Source organism: Vulpes lagopus, chromosome 1 (genome assembly GCF_018345385.1).
Source record: "Vulpes lagopus strain Blue_001 chromosome 1, ASM1834538v1, whole genome shotgun sequence".
In the NCBI taxonomy this organism is placed as follows: Eukaryota; Metazoa; Chordata; class Mammalia; order Carnivora; family Canidae; genus Vulpes; species Vulpes lagopus.
Window position 1 is genome coordinate 79,947,604 of NC_054824.1, and position 15,357 is coordinate 79,962,960.

Consider the following 15,357-nt stretch of genomic DNA (forward strand, 5'->3'; position numbering starts at 1 on the left):
GGAACCAAATATTTTGAGGCTAGTTTCTTTTGGTCAATAATATGTATTAATGTAATACATGTCATAATGTCAAATTGATTTGTGTATTGTGTGAGGTGATAGAGTAAAACACTATTGCTGTTTAGAATGGCCCTGTATGAAAACACCTCAGCATATTTATCCACTCTGTGTTGTTAAAATTTAAGTTGTTTCTATTTTGGCGCTGTCACAAATTGTGTGGTTCTGAAAACCTTTGATACCTGTATTTTGGAACACATATACAAATTTTTGTTAGACATATATCTGGGAGTGAATTAGTGGTTCAAAAAGCTAATAGATGATGCCAAAGAATTTTCCAAAGAGGGTATAACAAATTTGCATGGCCACTAAAACTTTAAAGGAGTTCTAGTTGTTCTACAACATCAGAAAAAGTCTGGACAGTCTCTTTAAAATTTTATCCATTCTACTGGGTATATGCAATGTTATCTCATTGTGTTTGAATTTATACTACTCTGATGAGTGATGAACACCTTTCTACACTTATATCCGTTTGGTTACTTCTTTTGTTAGGTCAGTTGGCCATTTTTTTCCTATTGAGTTGACTGTGTCTTTTTCATTTATTTATCATAATTATTTATACATCTGATATAAGCACTTCACTATATACATATGATGTAAGAATCTTCCCTGGACTTGTATTTTCAGGATCTTAATGGTGTCTTTTGAGGAAGAGAAGTTCTTATTTTTAATGTAATCTAATTTATAATTTTTTTCCTTTTTGGTTAATGCTAATTATATTTTTTTAATTAAATCTTCCCAAACCACAAGAAAATATTCTCCTCTATTATCCTCCTGAATACATATGGTTTTCTTGTAGCTTTTAATTTTATTTACCTGAAATAAAGTTTTAGTGTGATGTGATTCCATCACACTATGGACAAAGATTTTATGTTTAGATGTTTATATGGACATAGATTCCATATAAACATCTAATTAACCAGAATAATTTATTTAAAAGTTCCTTTCCTCATTGCTTTGCAGAGTCAGGTTCATAAAGAATCAATTCTCTGATGTTTCTGGACTTTCTCTTTCATTCACTGTTGTCTGGCAGAGTCCATATTTCTACCATCAACACACAATCTTAGTCACTATTATTTTATAATAACTCTGAATGTCTAGTAATTTAATTTTTTAAGTTTTAATTTAAATTCCAATTAACATACAGTATAATATTAGTTTCAGATGTACAATATAGTGATTCAATACTTCCATACATCACTAGGTGCTAATAACAATTACTCCTTAATCATTGTCACCTATTTAAACCATTCCCTCACCAACCTCCCTTCTGGTTATCATCAGTTTGTCCTCTATAGTTAAGAGTCTATTTCTTGACTTATTTTTATTTCCCTTTGCTTATTTTGTTTCTTAAATTGCACATATAAGTGAAATCATATGGATTTGTCTCTCTGACTGTCTTATTTTTTTAGCTCTCTTATTTCTTTTACTCTCTATCTCCACCCACATCTTTAAAATTGGCAAGATTTCATTCTTTTTTATGACTGAGGAATATTCCATTGTATATTTATACCACAACTTGATACATACATCAGTTGACGGCCACTTGAGCTATTTCCATCACTTGGTTATTGTAGATAATGCTGCTATAAACATCAATTCATTCACTTTTGATTAGTATTTTTCTATGTAGATAAATACCTTGATCTGTAATTGTTTGTAAAGTAGTTCTACTTATAACTTTTTAAGGAACCTCCAATACTGTTTTTCACAGTGGCTGCACCAGTTTGCATTCCTAAAAACAGTGTAAGAGGGTTGCCCTTTTTCCAGATCCACACCAACACTTGTTTTTTCTGTGTTGTTGATTTTAGCCATTTTGATAGCTGTGAGGTAATATCTCATTGTAGTTTTGATTTGCATTTCCCTAATGATGAGTGATGTTGACCATCTTTTCATGTCTGTTGGCTATCTATATGTCTTTGGAAAAAATAACTATTCACATCTTAGCCCATTTTTAAAAATTGGATTATGTGTTTTTGGGGTGTTAAGTTATATAAATTGGATGGAAGTTATGTAGTTTGCATATTAACCCTTTATAAGATACATCATTTGAAAATATCTTCTATTCGTAAGTTTCTTTTAGTTTTGTTAATTGTTTCCTTCACTATGCATAAGCTTTTTGTTTTGATGTAGTCCCAATAGTTTATATTTGCTTTTGTTTTCCCTTGTCTCAGGAGAAATATCTAGAAAGAAGTTGCTATGGTCTATGTCAAAAAAGTTATGGCTTGTGTTCTCTTCTAGGATTTTTATGGTTTCAGGTATCACATTTAGGTCTGTAATCCATTTTGAATTTATTTTTGTGAATGGTGTGAGAAAGTGGTCCAGTTTCATTCTTTTGTATTTAGCTGCCCATTTTTCCCAATGCCATTTGTTGAAGAGACTTTTTCCCATTGTATATTCTTTCTTCCTTTTTCAGAGGTTACTTGACCATATAATTTCAGGTTTATTTCGGGGTTTTCTATTCTGTTCTCTGATCTATGTATCTATTTCTGTGCCAGTACCATACTGTTTTGGTTACTAAAGCTTTGTAATGTAACTTGAAGTCTGGAAATGTGATGCCTCCAGCTTAGTTTTTCATTCTCAGTGTTGCTTTGGCTATTTGAAGTTTTTTTGTGGTTCCATAAACATTTGAGGATTGTTTGTTCTAGCTCTGTGAAAAATGCTGGTGGTATTTTGATAGAGATGGTATTAAATGTGTAGATTGCTTTGGGCAATATAGACATTTGAACAGAACTTGTTCTTCCAATCCATCAGGATCTTTCTGTTTGTGTAATCTTCAATTTCTTTTATCGGTATTTTATAGTTTTCAGAATACAGGTCTTTCACTGCGTTGGTTAGGCTTATTCCTAGGTATTTTATTACTTTGGTGCAATTGTAAATGGGATTGATTCCTTAGCTCCTTTTTCTGCTGCTTCATTATTGGTGTATAGAAATGCAACAGCTCTCTATACTTTTATTTGTATCCTGCAATGTTACTGAATTTGTTTATCAATCCAAGTAGTTTTCTGGTGGAGTCTTTTGGGTTTTCTGATATAGTGTCATGTCATCTGTAAATAGTGAAAGTTTATTTCTTGCCATTTGGATACCTTTTCTTTTTCTTGTCTGATTGCTGCGGCTAGGACTTCTTCTAATACTATATTGAATAAAAGTGGTCAGAATGGACATCTGTGTCTTCTTCCCAATCTTAGGAGAAACCTCTCAGTTTTTGCCCATTGTGGATTGTATTAACTGTGGATTTCTTCAACTATGGCCTTTATGATATTGAGGTATGTTCCCTCTATCCCTACTTTTTTGAGGTTTTTACCATGAATCGGTGTTGTACTTTGTCAAACACTGTTTCTGCGTATATTGAAATAATCATATGGTTCTTATCCTTTTATTTATGTGATGTGTCATGTTGATTGATTTGAAAATATTGAACCACTCTTGTAACTCAAGAATAAATCCCACTTGATTGTGGTCAATGATTTTTTAAAATATATTGTTGGATTCCATTAGTATTTTGTTGAGAATTTCTGCACCTATATACATCAGAGATATTGGCCTGTAGTTCTCTTTTTTTGTGGCGGTGTTATCTGGTTTTGGAATGAGGATAATGTTGGGTTCATTGAATGAATTTTGAAGTTTTCCTTCCATTTCTTTTTTTTTTCTTTTTTGCAATAGTTTGAAAAGAATAGGTATTAACTTTTCTTTAAGTGTTTGGTAGAATTCCCCTGTGAATCCATCTGTTTCTGGACTTGTTTGTGCAGTTTTTCGATTACTGATTCCATTTCTCTGATGGTTATCCTCTGTTCCAGTTTTCTATTTCTTCTTTTTTTAAAAAAAGATTTTATTTTTTATTCGAGATTGAGAGAGAGAGGAGGGCAGAGACACAGACAGAAGGAGAAGCAGGCTTCATGCAGGGAGCCTGATATGGAACTCAATCCTGGGACTCCAGGATCACACCCTGGGCCAAAGGCAGGCGCTAAACTGCTGAGCCACCCAGGGATCCCAGTTCTTTATTTCTTCTTATTTCAGTTTTGGCAGTTTATATCTTTCTATGAATTCATCCATTTTGCCTAGGTTGTCCAATTTTGGCCTATAGTTTTTCATAATATTCTCTTATAATTGTTTTTCTGTAATATTGGTTGTTATTATCTTTCTCATGTGTAATTTTATTTGGGTCATTTCTCTTTTCTCTTTAATGAGTCTGGCTAGAGATTTATCAATTTTATTAATTTTTTCAAAGAACTATGTCCTGCTTCTTTGATCACTTCTATTGTTTTTTAGTGTCCATAGCATTTATTTCTTTCCTTCTGTTGGCTTAGGCTTCATTTGTTATTCTTTTTCTAACTCCTTTTGGTATAAGTTTAGATTATTTGAGATTTTTCTTGACTCTTTGGGTAAGTCTGTATTGCTATAAACTCTCCTATGACCACTTTTGTTTTATCCCAAACATTTTGTACCATTGTGTTTTCATTTTCATTTGTTTCCATGTATTTTGTATTTCTTCTTTTATATCCTGGTTGATCTATTCATTGTTCAGTAGCATGTCATTTAATCTCCGTGTGTTTGTGGTAGTTCCAGATTTTCCCTGTGATGTCTTCTAGTTTCATAGAGTCATAATTAGAAAAGGCACATGGGGGATCCCTGGGTGGTGCAGCGGTTTGGCGCCTGCCTTTGGCCCAGGGCGCGATCCTGGAGACCCGGGATCGAATCCCATGTCGGGCTCCCGGTGCATGGAGCCTGCTTCTCCCTCTGCCTGTGTCTCTGCCTCTCTCTCTCTCACTGTGTGCCTATCATAAATAAATAAAAAATTAAAAAAAAAAAAAAGAAAAGAAAAGGCACATGGTATGACTTCAATCTTCTTGTATTCATTTAGGCCTATTTTGTGATCTAATATGTAATTTATTCTGGAGAATCTCCCATGTGCACTTGTTAAGAAGGTATATTCTGCTGTCTTAGGAAGGAATGTTCTTAATATACCTGTTAAGTTGATCTGGTCCAGAGTGTCATTAAAAACATTGTTTCCTTATTGATTTTCTGTTTGGATGACATAAATGGAGTGTTATAGTCCCTCTATTATTGTGTTATTATTAATTCTTTCATATTTGTTTTGTTTTATGTATTTAGGTGCTCCTGTGCTAGGTGCATAAATATTTACAACTGTTGTAGCTTTTATTGGATTGTTCCCTTTATATATATAGTATCCTTCCTTTGTTGTCCCTTGTTACGTCATTGTTTTAAAGTCCAATTTGTCTGATGTATTGTTACTCTGTCTTCTTTTTGACATCCATTCATGTGATAAATGTTTCTCCCTTCCACATTGATTCTGCAAGTGTCTTTAGGTCTAAAATGAGTCTCTTATAGGCAGCATATAGATAGGTCTTGTTTGTTTTTATCCATTCTGACAGCCTATGTCTTTTAACTGGAGCATTTAGTTCATTTAAATTCAAAGTAATTCTTGATAGATATGTATTCATTGCTGTTTTATTACTTGTCGTTTCTGGAGATTTTCTCTGAGCCCTTCTTATCTTTCTCTCATATTTTGCTGATTTTCTTTAGTGATATATATGGATTTCTTTCTCTTTTTATTCTTTCCATGTTTATTAGTGGTTTTTGGAATATGGTTACCAGTAAGTTTGTATATGAACTCTTTTGCATATAGCAGTCTATGTTAAGTCTTTTAAGTTTGAACCCATTATTTTCTCCTTTCCCCTGCCCCATATTTTAGGTACATGTTATTATATTTTATATCCTTGCTTTTGTGAGTTCCTTAACTAATTTTTTAAATGAATAAATGAAATGAAAAAAATGAATAAAAACATTCATTTTTACCGCTTTTGAGTTTTCCTGCCTCTATTCTGTCATTTCTGGTCTCTCTCCACTTAGAGTCCCCTTTAATATTTCTTGTAGGGCTGGTTTATTGGTCATGAACTCCCTTAGTTTCTGTTTGGGAAATTTTTTCTTTCTCTTTGTTTTTTGAATGATAGCTTTGCTGGATAGAGTACTCTTTTTTTAAAATATTTTTATTTGTTTGTTTGTTTATTTAATTAATTAATTTATAAGAATGGGGGAGGAACAGATAGGGACAAGCAGACTCCATGCAGAGTGTGGAGCTTGATATGAGGCTTGATCTCATGACCCTGAGATAATGACCTGAGCCAAAATCAAGAGTCAGATACTCAACCAACTGAGCCACAGAGGCTCCTCTGTATAAAGAATTCTTAGCTGCAGATTTTTCCCTCTCAGCACTTTGAATACATTATACCACTTCCTTCTGTTTTTTTCAAGTTTCTGTTGAAAAATCTATTATGGGTTTTCCTTATTTTAATAACTTATTTTTTCTTGCTGCTTTTAAGATTTTCTTTATTACTATATTACACAAATTTAATTATAATATGTCTTGGTGTGGGCCCTGCTTTTTGTTGATTATGATGGGAGTTCTCTGTGCCTCCTGGATCTGGATGTCTGTTTTTTACCCAGATTAGGGAAGTTTTCAGCTATTCTTCAAATAAATTTTCTGCCTACTTTTTTCTCTTTTCCTGGGATTCCTATGAGTGTTGTTACATTTGATGAAGTCACTGAGTTCCCTCATCTATTCTCATTTTGCATAATTTTTTCTCTCTTTTGTTCAGCTTCATTTCTTTCCATTAATTTGTCTTCTAGGTCACTAATTTGTTCTTCTGCTTCTTCCAGCCTGCTGTTCATTGCATCAAGGTTTCTGATGTTGCTTATTGCACTCTTTATGTCTGATTCGCCTAAGGCATCAGGGAGTGCATCCAGGGTGTGTTGCATACCCTGTGTTGTGTGTTCTGGCTCCTCTATTCTTCAGGCCAGTTATCTGTAGAGATTCTCTTCGTCTGATATGAGTAGTGTTTGGTCCCTTGTATGAATGTGGTGAGTTTTAACTATGTTTTATTTGGTCTGCTTTTGAAATGAGATATGTCACCACTTGTTTTGGAACTGAGGCCCTGTAAAACTCTCTGGTCAGGAGACATGGTGTCAACAAGGGCTTCTGCTGGTCTCCTGGGGGCAGGTCTGTCACACTAGAGCTGAAGTAAGCATGACTGAGAAGAACAGTTCCCCTGGGAAGCAAGTTAGGCAGCTAGTCTGTTAGACACTAGTCTGTGCTATGCTGCTTCCTGCAGGTGGCTCTGTGTTTATGTTGAGGGGGAAGGGAAGGGAAATGGTGCCCACCTAGCTCCCTTGTTCCAAGAGAGGTGTCTCTTTGAATGCCACCTCTCAGGGTCATGCCCTGAGAATGGCAATAATCTCCCTACTGTGTGCCCCCAGGAAAGCTTCAGATTGCTGTTTCAATGCCATATGCCTCCAGGTTGTTTACCTCCCTTCTCTCCAAGACCAGCACAGTGCCTCTGGCTCTATTCCAGCCAACCCCGATGACTTTTAAAACTCCAGGATTTAAACCCCACTTGTTCTGAGAACTCTGAAATTCAGCCCCTCTCACTTTCTAAACCAATAGCTATAGGGAGATATTCTCATTGTGCATTGCCCCACATGGTCCCCTCTACCCTGCCCTTCTCTCTGACCATGACTCCCTTCCCTCCATAGCAGGTAGCACTGTTTCTCACCTAAACCATGTCTTTGCACTTCCTACCTTCTTTGATGTGGCCTCTCTTCTCACTTTAATTGTGGCTTGTTCAGTCAATCTTCAGGTCAATTTCTAAGGTCTTTAGGATGATTTGATAGTTATATAGTTATGTAGTTGTATATATGGGATAAGGCAGAGCCTAACATACTCCTCCTCTGTGGCCATCTTTTTAAATTTCTCTAGTAAATTAATTTCTCACTTTTTTTTTGGCCATATAGTTTGCTATTGCCCTTTATATTTCTATACAAATTTTATAATCAGCTCATTAATTTCCATAAAAAAATTGGTGCTGATATTCTTTTATCAGGATTACATTAAATCTTTAGATCACTTTGGGAAAAATTGATATCTTTACATTTTTGAGTGGAATTAATGATTATGATATATCTCTCCATGTATTTAAGTATTTTCCTATTTCTTAAATTTGTTTCACAATTTTATTTTTAAAAAGGTTTTTAAAGATTTTTAAATTTATTTATTCATAGAGACACACAGAGAGAGAGAGAGAGGCAGAACACAGGCAGAGGGAGAAGCAAGCACCATGCAGAGAGCCTGACATGGGACTTGATCCAGGGTCTCCAGGATCAAGCCCTAGGCTGCAGGTGGCTAAACCACTGCGCCACCGGGGTTGCCCTGTTTCACAATTTTAATTATAGATGTCTTACATATCTTTTGTTAGGTTTACTTCTAGATTATGTTATTTTTTTATCTTATTTTAAATGGAATAATTTTGTATTTTTTATTTTATAATTGTTGCCATTATATACAATAGAGTTGAATTTTGAATATGGATGTTTCCAGGAACTTGCTACATATTCAAATTAATTAAAATAGTTTTTTGTATGTTATTTTTCATTTTCCACATACATTATTATGGTGTCTCTGTGCAATAATAGATTGAAAAGGAAGATATAAACTGATTTCCATTTTTGCCCTACTTAACTGGATAGGTCTACAAGTTTAATGTTGTACACCAGGTGTGACGGAAGGCGTTCTTGTTTTATTCTCAGCATATAAGGAAAAACATTAAACACTTCATCAACAAGTACAATGTTTGCTTCAGTTTTGGTTTATTATTATTTTTTTAATAAAAATCCCTTTCAGACTATAGAATTTCCCCTATATTTTTAGCTTGCTGGGTGATTTTTTTCATGAATACATGATGAATTTAATATTCTCACTTAATTATATGATCATTAGATTTTTCCAAGTGATTTACTTAATGTGGTAAATTACATTGATATAGATTTTTTTTTTTTTAAGGAAACCAGCATTGCATTCCTGGCATAAAGCTGACTTAGTTCTGAGATATCACCCTTTTCATATATCACTAAATTTTATTGGCTAACATTTTACTTAGTAGTTTTACATCTATATTTATAAGAGATGGCCTATAAGTCTCCTTCCTTTCTTGTGATGCGCTTGTTGGGTTTTGGTATAAAAAATATCCTGGCCTCATAAAACAAAATAATAAAATCTTCCTTCTTTCAAGAAAAAAAAATCCCTATTCCATTCTCTGAAAGGTTTTCTGAAAAATTGTTATTATTCTTTATTTATTTTTTATTTGTAAGTAAGCTCTATGCCTAATGTGGGAGTTAAACTCATGACCCTGAGATCAAGAGTTGCATGCTCCACTGACTGATCCAGCTAGAATCAATTAATCAATTAATTTTATCTAATTAAATAGAAAAGAATACTCTGATAGTATTCTTTTTTAGCTGTTGAGACAAGTTCCCAATGAAGACATCTGAGTCCAGGGTTGTTTATGTGAAATATTTTTAACTTTAACTCAATTATTTTAATAGATATTTGACTATTCATATTTTCTGTTTCTCCTAAAGCCAGATATGGTAAGTTGTATTTTTTTATAGTTTTCTCTCTTAAATTTTACTACTATAGAGCTGATCATAAATATCCTATTACCTTTTGATTGATGGTATACAGTAGTGAATCCTTTTTCAATCTTGACGTTGTTTGTTCCTTCTACTTTTCCTAACAGTCAAAAAAGTTCACCAATTTGTTTCCATAAACAAACTCTAGCTTTTTTGATATTTCCTATTATACATTTGTTTTCTATTTCATTAATTTTTTTTCTTAACATTATTTTCTTTTTTATTTTTGGAAGGATAATTTTGACAGTCTTAAGATAATGAGATCATTGGATTTTAGTATTTCATTTTATTAACATACCATTATGGATGTAAGTTTACCTCTAAACATAAATTTAAATATATCCATAAATAATGATATATTGTATTTTCACTATCTTCCTGTTTGGGATATTTTTAAAAAAATTCTATTGTGATTTCTTCACTAACAAGTAAATTAGTTGGAAATAAATTGCTTGACTTTGAAAAATTATTTTCTTTATATATTTTTGTTATTGATTTCTAGTTTAATTCTCCTCTGGTCAGAAACAGCCTATATTATTATACACAATTTTTTGAAATTTATTGGCATTTGTATTATGGCCCTGTGTATGATCAATTTTGGTCTGTGTGCCTTGTGCATTTGAAAAGAATGTACATTCTTGAGTTGTAGAGCATGTTTTAAACATGTCAGTTTAAAAAAAAATTAAAGATTACTTTATTTATTCATTTGAGACAGAAAGAAACAGAGCACCAGCAGGGGGAGAAGCTGACTCCTCACTGAGCTGGGAGACCAACATGGGGTTTAATCCCAGCACCCAGAGATCATCACCTGACCCAAAGGCAGACGTTTAACCATCTGAGCCACCAAGGTGTAACATATGACAAGATTTATTTCTTTTTTTAAAGGCTGAATTGAATATTCTATTTAATACTTTAAAAAACCTATTCATCTTTTGATGGTTAAGTTACATCCACCTCTACACTATTGTGAATAATGCTGCAATGAATATATTGCTTTAATATTCTTTTTAATTCTTTTGATTATGTACCTACCAGTGGGATAGCTGAGCCACGAGATAATTCTACTTTTAATTATTGAAGATATACACTACTGTTTTCTTTTTTTTTTTTAATTTTTATTTATTTATGATAGTCACAGAGAGAGAGAGGCAGAGACACAGGCGGAGGGAGAAGTAGGCTCCATGCACCGGGAGCCCAATGTGGGATTCGATCCCCGGTCTCCAGGATCGCGCCCCGGGCCAAAGGCAGGCGCCAAACCGCTGCGCCACCCAGGGATCCCCTACACTACTGTTTTCAATAACATCTGTGCCACTTACATTCTAACCACCAGTGCACAAAGTTTCCAACTTCTCCACATTTTTATTAACACTTTTTATTTTCTATTTTTGTTATTTTGTAGTGCCATCTTAAACCAGTATAAAGTGATATTGTAGTTTGCATTTGCATTTCTCTAATTAGTAGTGATTTTGAACATTTTTTTTTTTCATTTGCTTGTTAGCTATTTGTATATCTTTTTTGGAGACATATTTAAGTCCTTTGCTCATTTTTAATTGGATTTTTTCCTCTTGAACTGTAGGAGGTCTTTATATTCTGAAAATTAACCCTTATCAGATATATGCTTTGCAAATATCTTTTCCCATTCCATAGGTTGCCTTTCTCCTCTGTTGATTGCTTCCTTTGTTCCACAGAAGTTTTCATGTTTGAAGTACACCATTTGTTACCTGTGTTTTTGGTGTCATATTCAATAAATAATTGCCAATCCAATGTCATGAAAATTTCCTCTGTTTTCTTTCAGAATTTTTTTAGTTTCAGGTCATACATTTGGTATTTTCCATTTTCAGTTGTTTTTGGCAGCTCCATTCTTTTACATATGCAACATCATTTGTTTTCCCAATATCATTTGTTGGAGACACTATCCTTTCCCCACTGGATAGCCTTGATAACCTTATTGAAGATCTGACCATATAGATGATAGTTTATTTATGAGTTCTCTATTCTCTTCTAATGAGAATAGTTTATTTATGAGTTCTCTATTCTCTACTATATGTCTGTGTTTATGGTTATATAATTGTTTTGATTACTGTATTTTTTTATTTTTATTTTTTTGTTGAAAACAGTTTTATTTTTAATTTTTTTTTTAGTTAATTTTTATTGGTGTTCAATTTACCAACATACAGAATGTTTTGATTACTTTATATTATGTTTTAATAATCATGTCTTGATACCAGAAAGTGTGAAGACTCTAGCTTTATCTGTCTTTCTCAGGACTGTTGTGGCTATTTATAGTCCTCTGAGATTTTACATTAATTTTAGGATTTTTTTTCTATTTCTGCAAAATATACCATGGGGATTTCAAAATTTATTGAATCTGTAGATCACTATGATAGTATGAACATTTTAAGAATATTAAGGCTTCCGATCTATGAACATACGGTATCTTTCCATTAATTTGTGTATTCTTTAATTTCTTTCTTCAGTGCTTTGTAGTTTTTATTATACAAAGATTTTTGCTTACTTCATTAAGTTTAATTCCTAAATTTTAAATTCTTTCTCATGCTGTTGTAAATGGGATTAATTTCCTGTCATGTTGTTATAAGTGTACAGAACAAAATGTATAGAAATGTAACTAATTTTGTGTGTTGATTTTATACCTTGCAATTTTTCTGGGTTTTGTTATAAATTCTAACAGTGTGTGTGTGTGTGTGTGTGTGTGTGTGTGTGTGTGTCAACTTGTGAGTTTTCTGCATACAAGATCATGTCTTCTACAAAGAGAGATAGTTTTAATTCTTCTTTTCTTGGGTACTATTTATTTTTCTTGTCTTTTACTCTGAATAGATTTTTCCGGTATTCTGCTGAATAGAAGTTGTGAGGGGGCATCATTCCCCGTTCCTGATCTTAGAGGAACAACTTTCAGATCTTCCATCATTGAGTATCATGTTAGGTATATGCTTTTTCATATACGACCTTTATTATGGTGGAGAAATTTCCTTTTATTACTAGTTTGTCGAATGTTTTTATCATAAAAGGGTTGAATTTTGTCAAATACATTTTCTGCATTATCTGAGATGATTGTGTTCTTTTTGTCCTTCGTTCTGTTAATGTGGTTTATCACAATGATTGATTTTTCATATGTTGAACCATGCTTGCATTCCAAGGATAAATTTCACTTGGTCATGATGTACAGTCCTTAAATGTGTAGTTTTATTCAATTTGCTAGTAACTTTTTGAGGATTTTGCATTGATATTCTTGGGGATATTGGTCTGCAGTTTTCTTTTCTGGTAGTGTCTTTGATTTTCATATCAGGATAATGCTGGCCTCATAAATGAGTTTGGAAGTGTTCCCTCATCTTCAGTTTTTCCAAAGAGTTTGAGAAGGATTGGTGTTAATTCTTCTTTAAATGTTAGGTAGAATTGTTTAGAGAATATAGTCTTAAACTTTTCTTTGTTATTTTATTAAAATTATTATTATTTATTCAGTATCCTTTATAGTTTATATGCCTGTTCAGATCTTTTAATTTTTTCTATGTTTCAGTCTTCATAAGTTGTATGTTTCCAGAAATTTATCCATTTCTTCTAGGTTATTCAGTTTGTTGGCATATAGTTTTTCAGGGTAGTCTCTTATGAACTTTTTCATTTCTGCAGCATAAATTGCAATACCTTTTCTTTCATTTCTGGTATTTGTTAAGTCTTTTATGTTTTTTCTTAGTCTATCACTTTGTCAAGTGTCATTTTGTTGATCTTTTATTTTTTTTTTATTTTTTTATTTTTTATTTTTTTAACTTAGTTTTCAAAATTTGTGTTGTTTTCCTATTCACAATTTCAATTTTATTTCTGCTGTAGTCTTTATTCTTTTCTTCTTTCTACCAAATTCAGGTTTATATTTTTTCTTCCTTTTCTAATCTTTTGAGACATACAGTTAGGTTATTGATTTCAGATCTTCTTTTTATAACATCAGCATTTTCTACTATTAAGTTCTTAGATATTTACTTATAAACCTGAGTAGTGCTTTTGCTGAATCCCATGTTTTGGTATATTATATTTTTATTTTCATTGTCTCAAGACATTTTCCAATCTCCTTGTGATTTCCTTTTTGATCTATTGATTGTTCAAGAAAGTGTTGCTTAGTTTCCATGTATTTGTGGATTTTCCAGTCTTCTTTTGTTATTGATTTCTATTTCATTTCATTGTGGTTGTAAAAGATAATGTTATAATTTCAATTTTAAATTTGTTAAAACTTATTTTGTGACCTAACATATCATCTATATTGGAGAATGTTTCATGTGTTATAGAGAATAATACGTATCCTGTTTTTGTTGAATGGAGTGTTCTGTACGTGTCTGCTACGTCCAATTGGTCTATAGTGTTGTTTGGATCCTCTGTTTCCTTATTCTTTTGTGTGGCAGATCTATTAATTATTATTTTTTTTTTATTTTTATTTATTTATGATAGTCACAGAGAGAGAGAGAGAGGCAGAGACACAGGCAGAGGGAGAAGCAGGCTCCATGCACTGGGAGCCCAATGTGGGATTCGATCCCGGGTCTCCAGGATCGCGCCCTGGGCCAAAGGCAGGCGCCAAACCGCTGCGCCACCCAGGGATCCCATGGCCCTTATAATCTTTTACATGTCATCTATATCTGTTGTTATGTCTCTAATTTCATTTCTAATATTAGAGCATGAAGTCAGTTGCTATACGAAGTAGTGCTATTTCTGGTATTGTCTAGAACATCTTTTTGCTGATGAATTGATAAAGTCACAAATCACATCCCACTTACCCAGTAATAATAATTTCTGGATATGTTTGTGTTCCAAGGTTCCACGCTCCTCCACTGATGGGCCACTCCTAAATAGGTTATCCAAGAAGAATTTATGAGTTTTATTTTTAAAATTTAAATGGCATAAAAATTTTAAATAAAAACATTTTAAAATACAGAAAAAGATTCACTTTACAAAGAAATAGCTGTATATTAACAAAGGATGAGGTGTATGCTATCTTTTAATTCTTTAATTGAACAATCCCAAATGTACAATTCCATCTCATTAAAATATAAATTTTTATATAAATGATAATATATATTCAAAATATTTAAAAAGTATTTTAATCATACAGATACAGTGTTGCTACATTTGCAACATAGCCTGTGTGCTACCAAACTATCATAGTTCTGTTAACACAGAATACTATGTAAATTGTACCCCCAGAGTTGCCCATTCCAACAGCCTTGTGCAAATACAAATCATAGTCTATTACTGTTTTAAGTATTTGAATCCTGTAGTTAAATACAAAACAATGGAATTAATTTAGAAAGTTATTTAATAAATGACTTTGTTAATTATGCCTTGTTAACCACTGAATATGAAATAATTAACTGAAAAGAGCTGGCTCATGAATTTTGTAAACCATACTCCTTGTTCTAAAATAATTAAAAACTACACTCGTTTATATACTTAGTATATAAATATGTATGAGAAATAAGGATATCTCATTATATAAGCATATACTAAGTATATAAGAAATTTATATTCTTGTAGATTTAAGGCTATATAGTATTTAGAAAATTTAAATTCCATAAGAGGAGACCAGCTTATGACCTCAAAAGAATTTAGTTCAAGTCTTCTTATAGGGAAGGTCAGAAAAGAACAGGAAATTTGTTACTTTTACCTTATTACTGTATCCTTGTTTTTTATGCTTGACTCCTATAGAGTAGAGTACTAGAATCAGATCTGGTGGGCAATCAGCAAAGTATGCTGTGCATGTAACTGGTGATTCATGAATGTCCATGGGATACGGATTTTCAAAGATTGGAAAACTAACAGACG

The 15,357-nt window shown here is 32.7% G+C and overlaps 1 protein-coding gene across 3 annotated transcripts in view; it reads right to left on the bottom strand.

Moving 5' to 3' along the window:
• STXBP5L (syntaxin binding protein 5L) overlaps positions 1-15,357 on the bottom strand; it is a 380,025-nt gene that overhangs the window by 120,817 nt on the left and 243,851 nt on the right. For all 3 annotated transcript variants that reach the window (XM_041771139.1, XM_041771064.1, XM_041770992.1), the window contains exons 13-14: positions 15,200-15,347; positions 14,313-14,380 (exon numbers count right to left, since the gene is read on the bottom strand). In XM_041771139.1, coding sequence (XP_041627073.1) covers positions 14,313-14,380; positions 15,200-15,347 — 216 coding nt within the window. The remainder of the gene's footprint in view (positions 1-14,312; positions 14,381-15,199; positions 15,348-15,357) is intronic.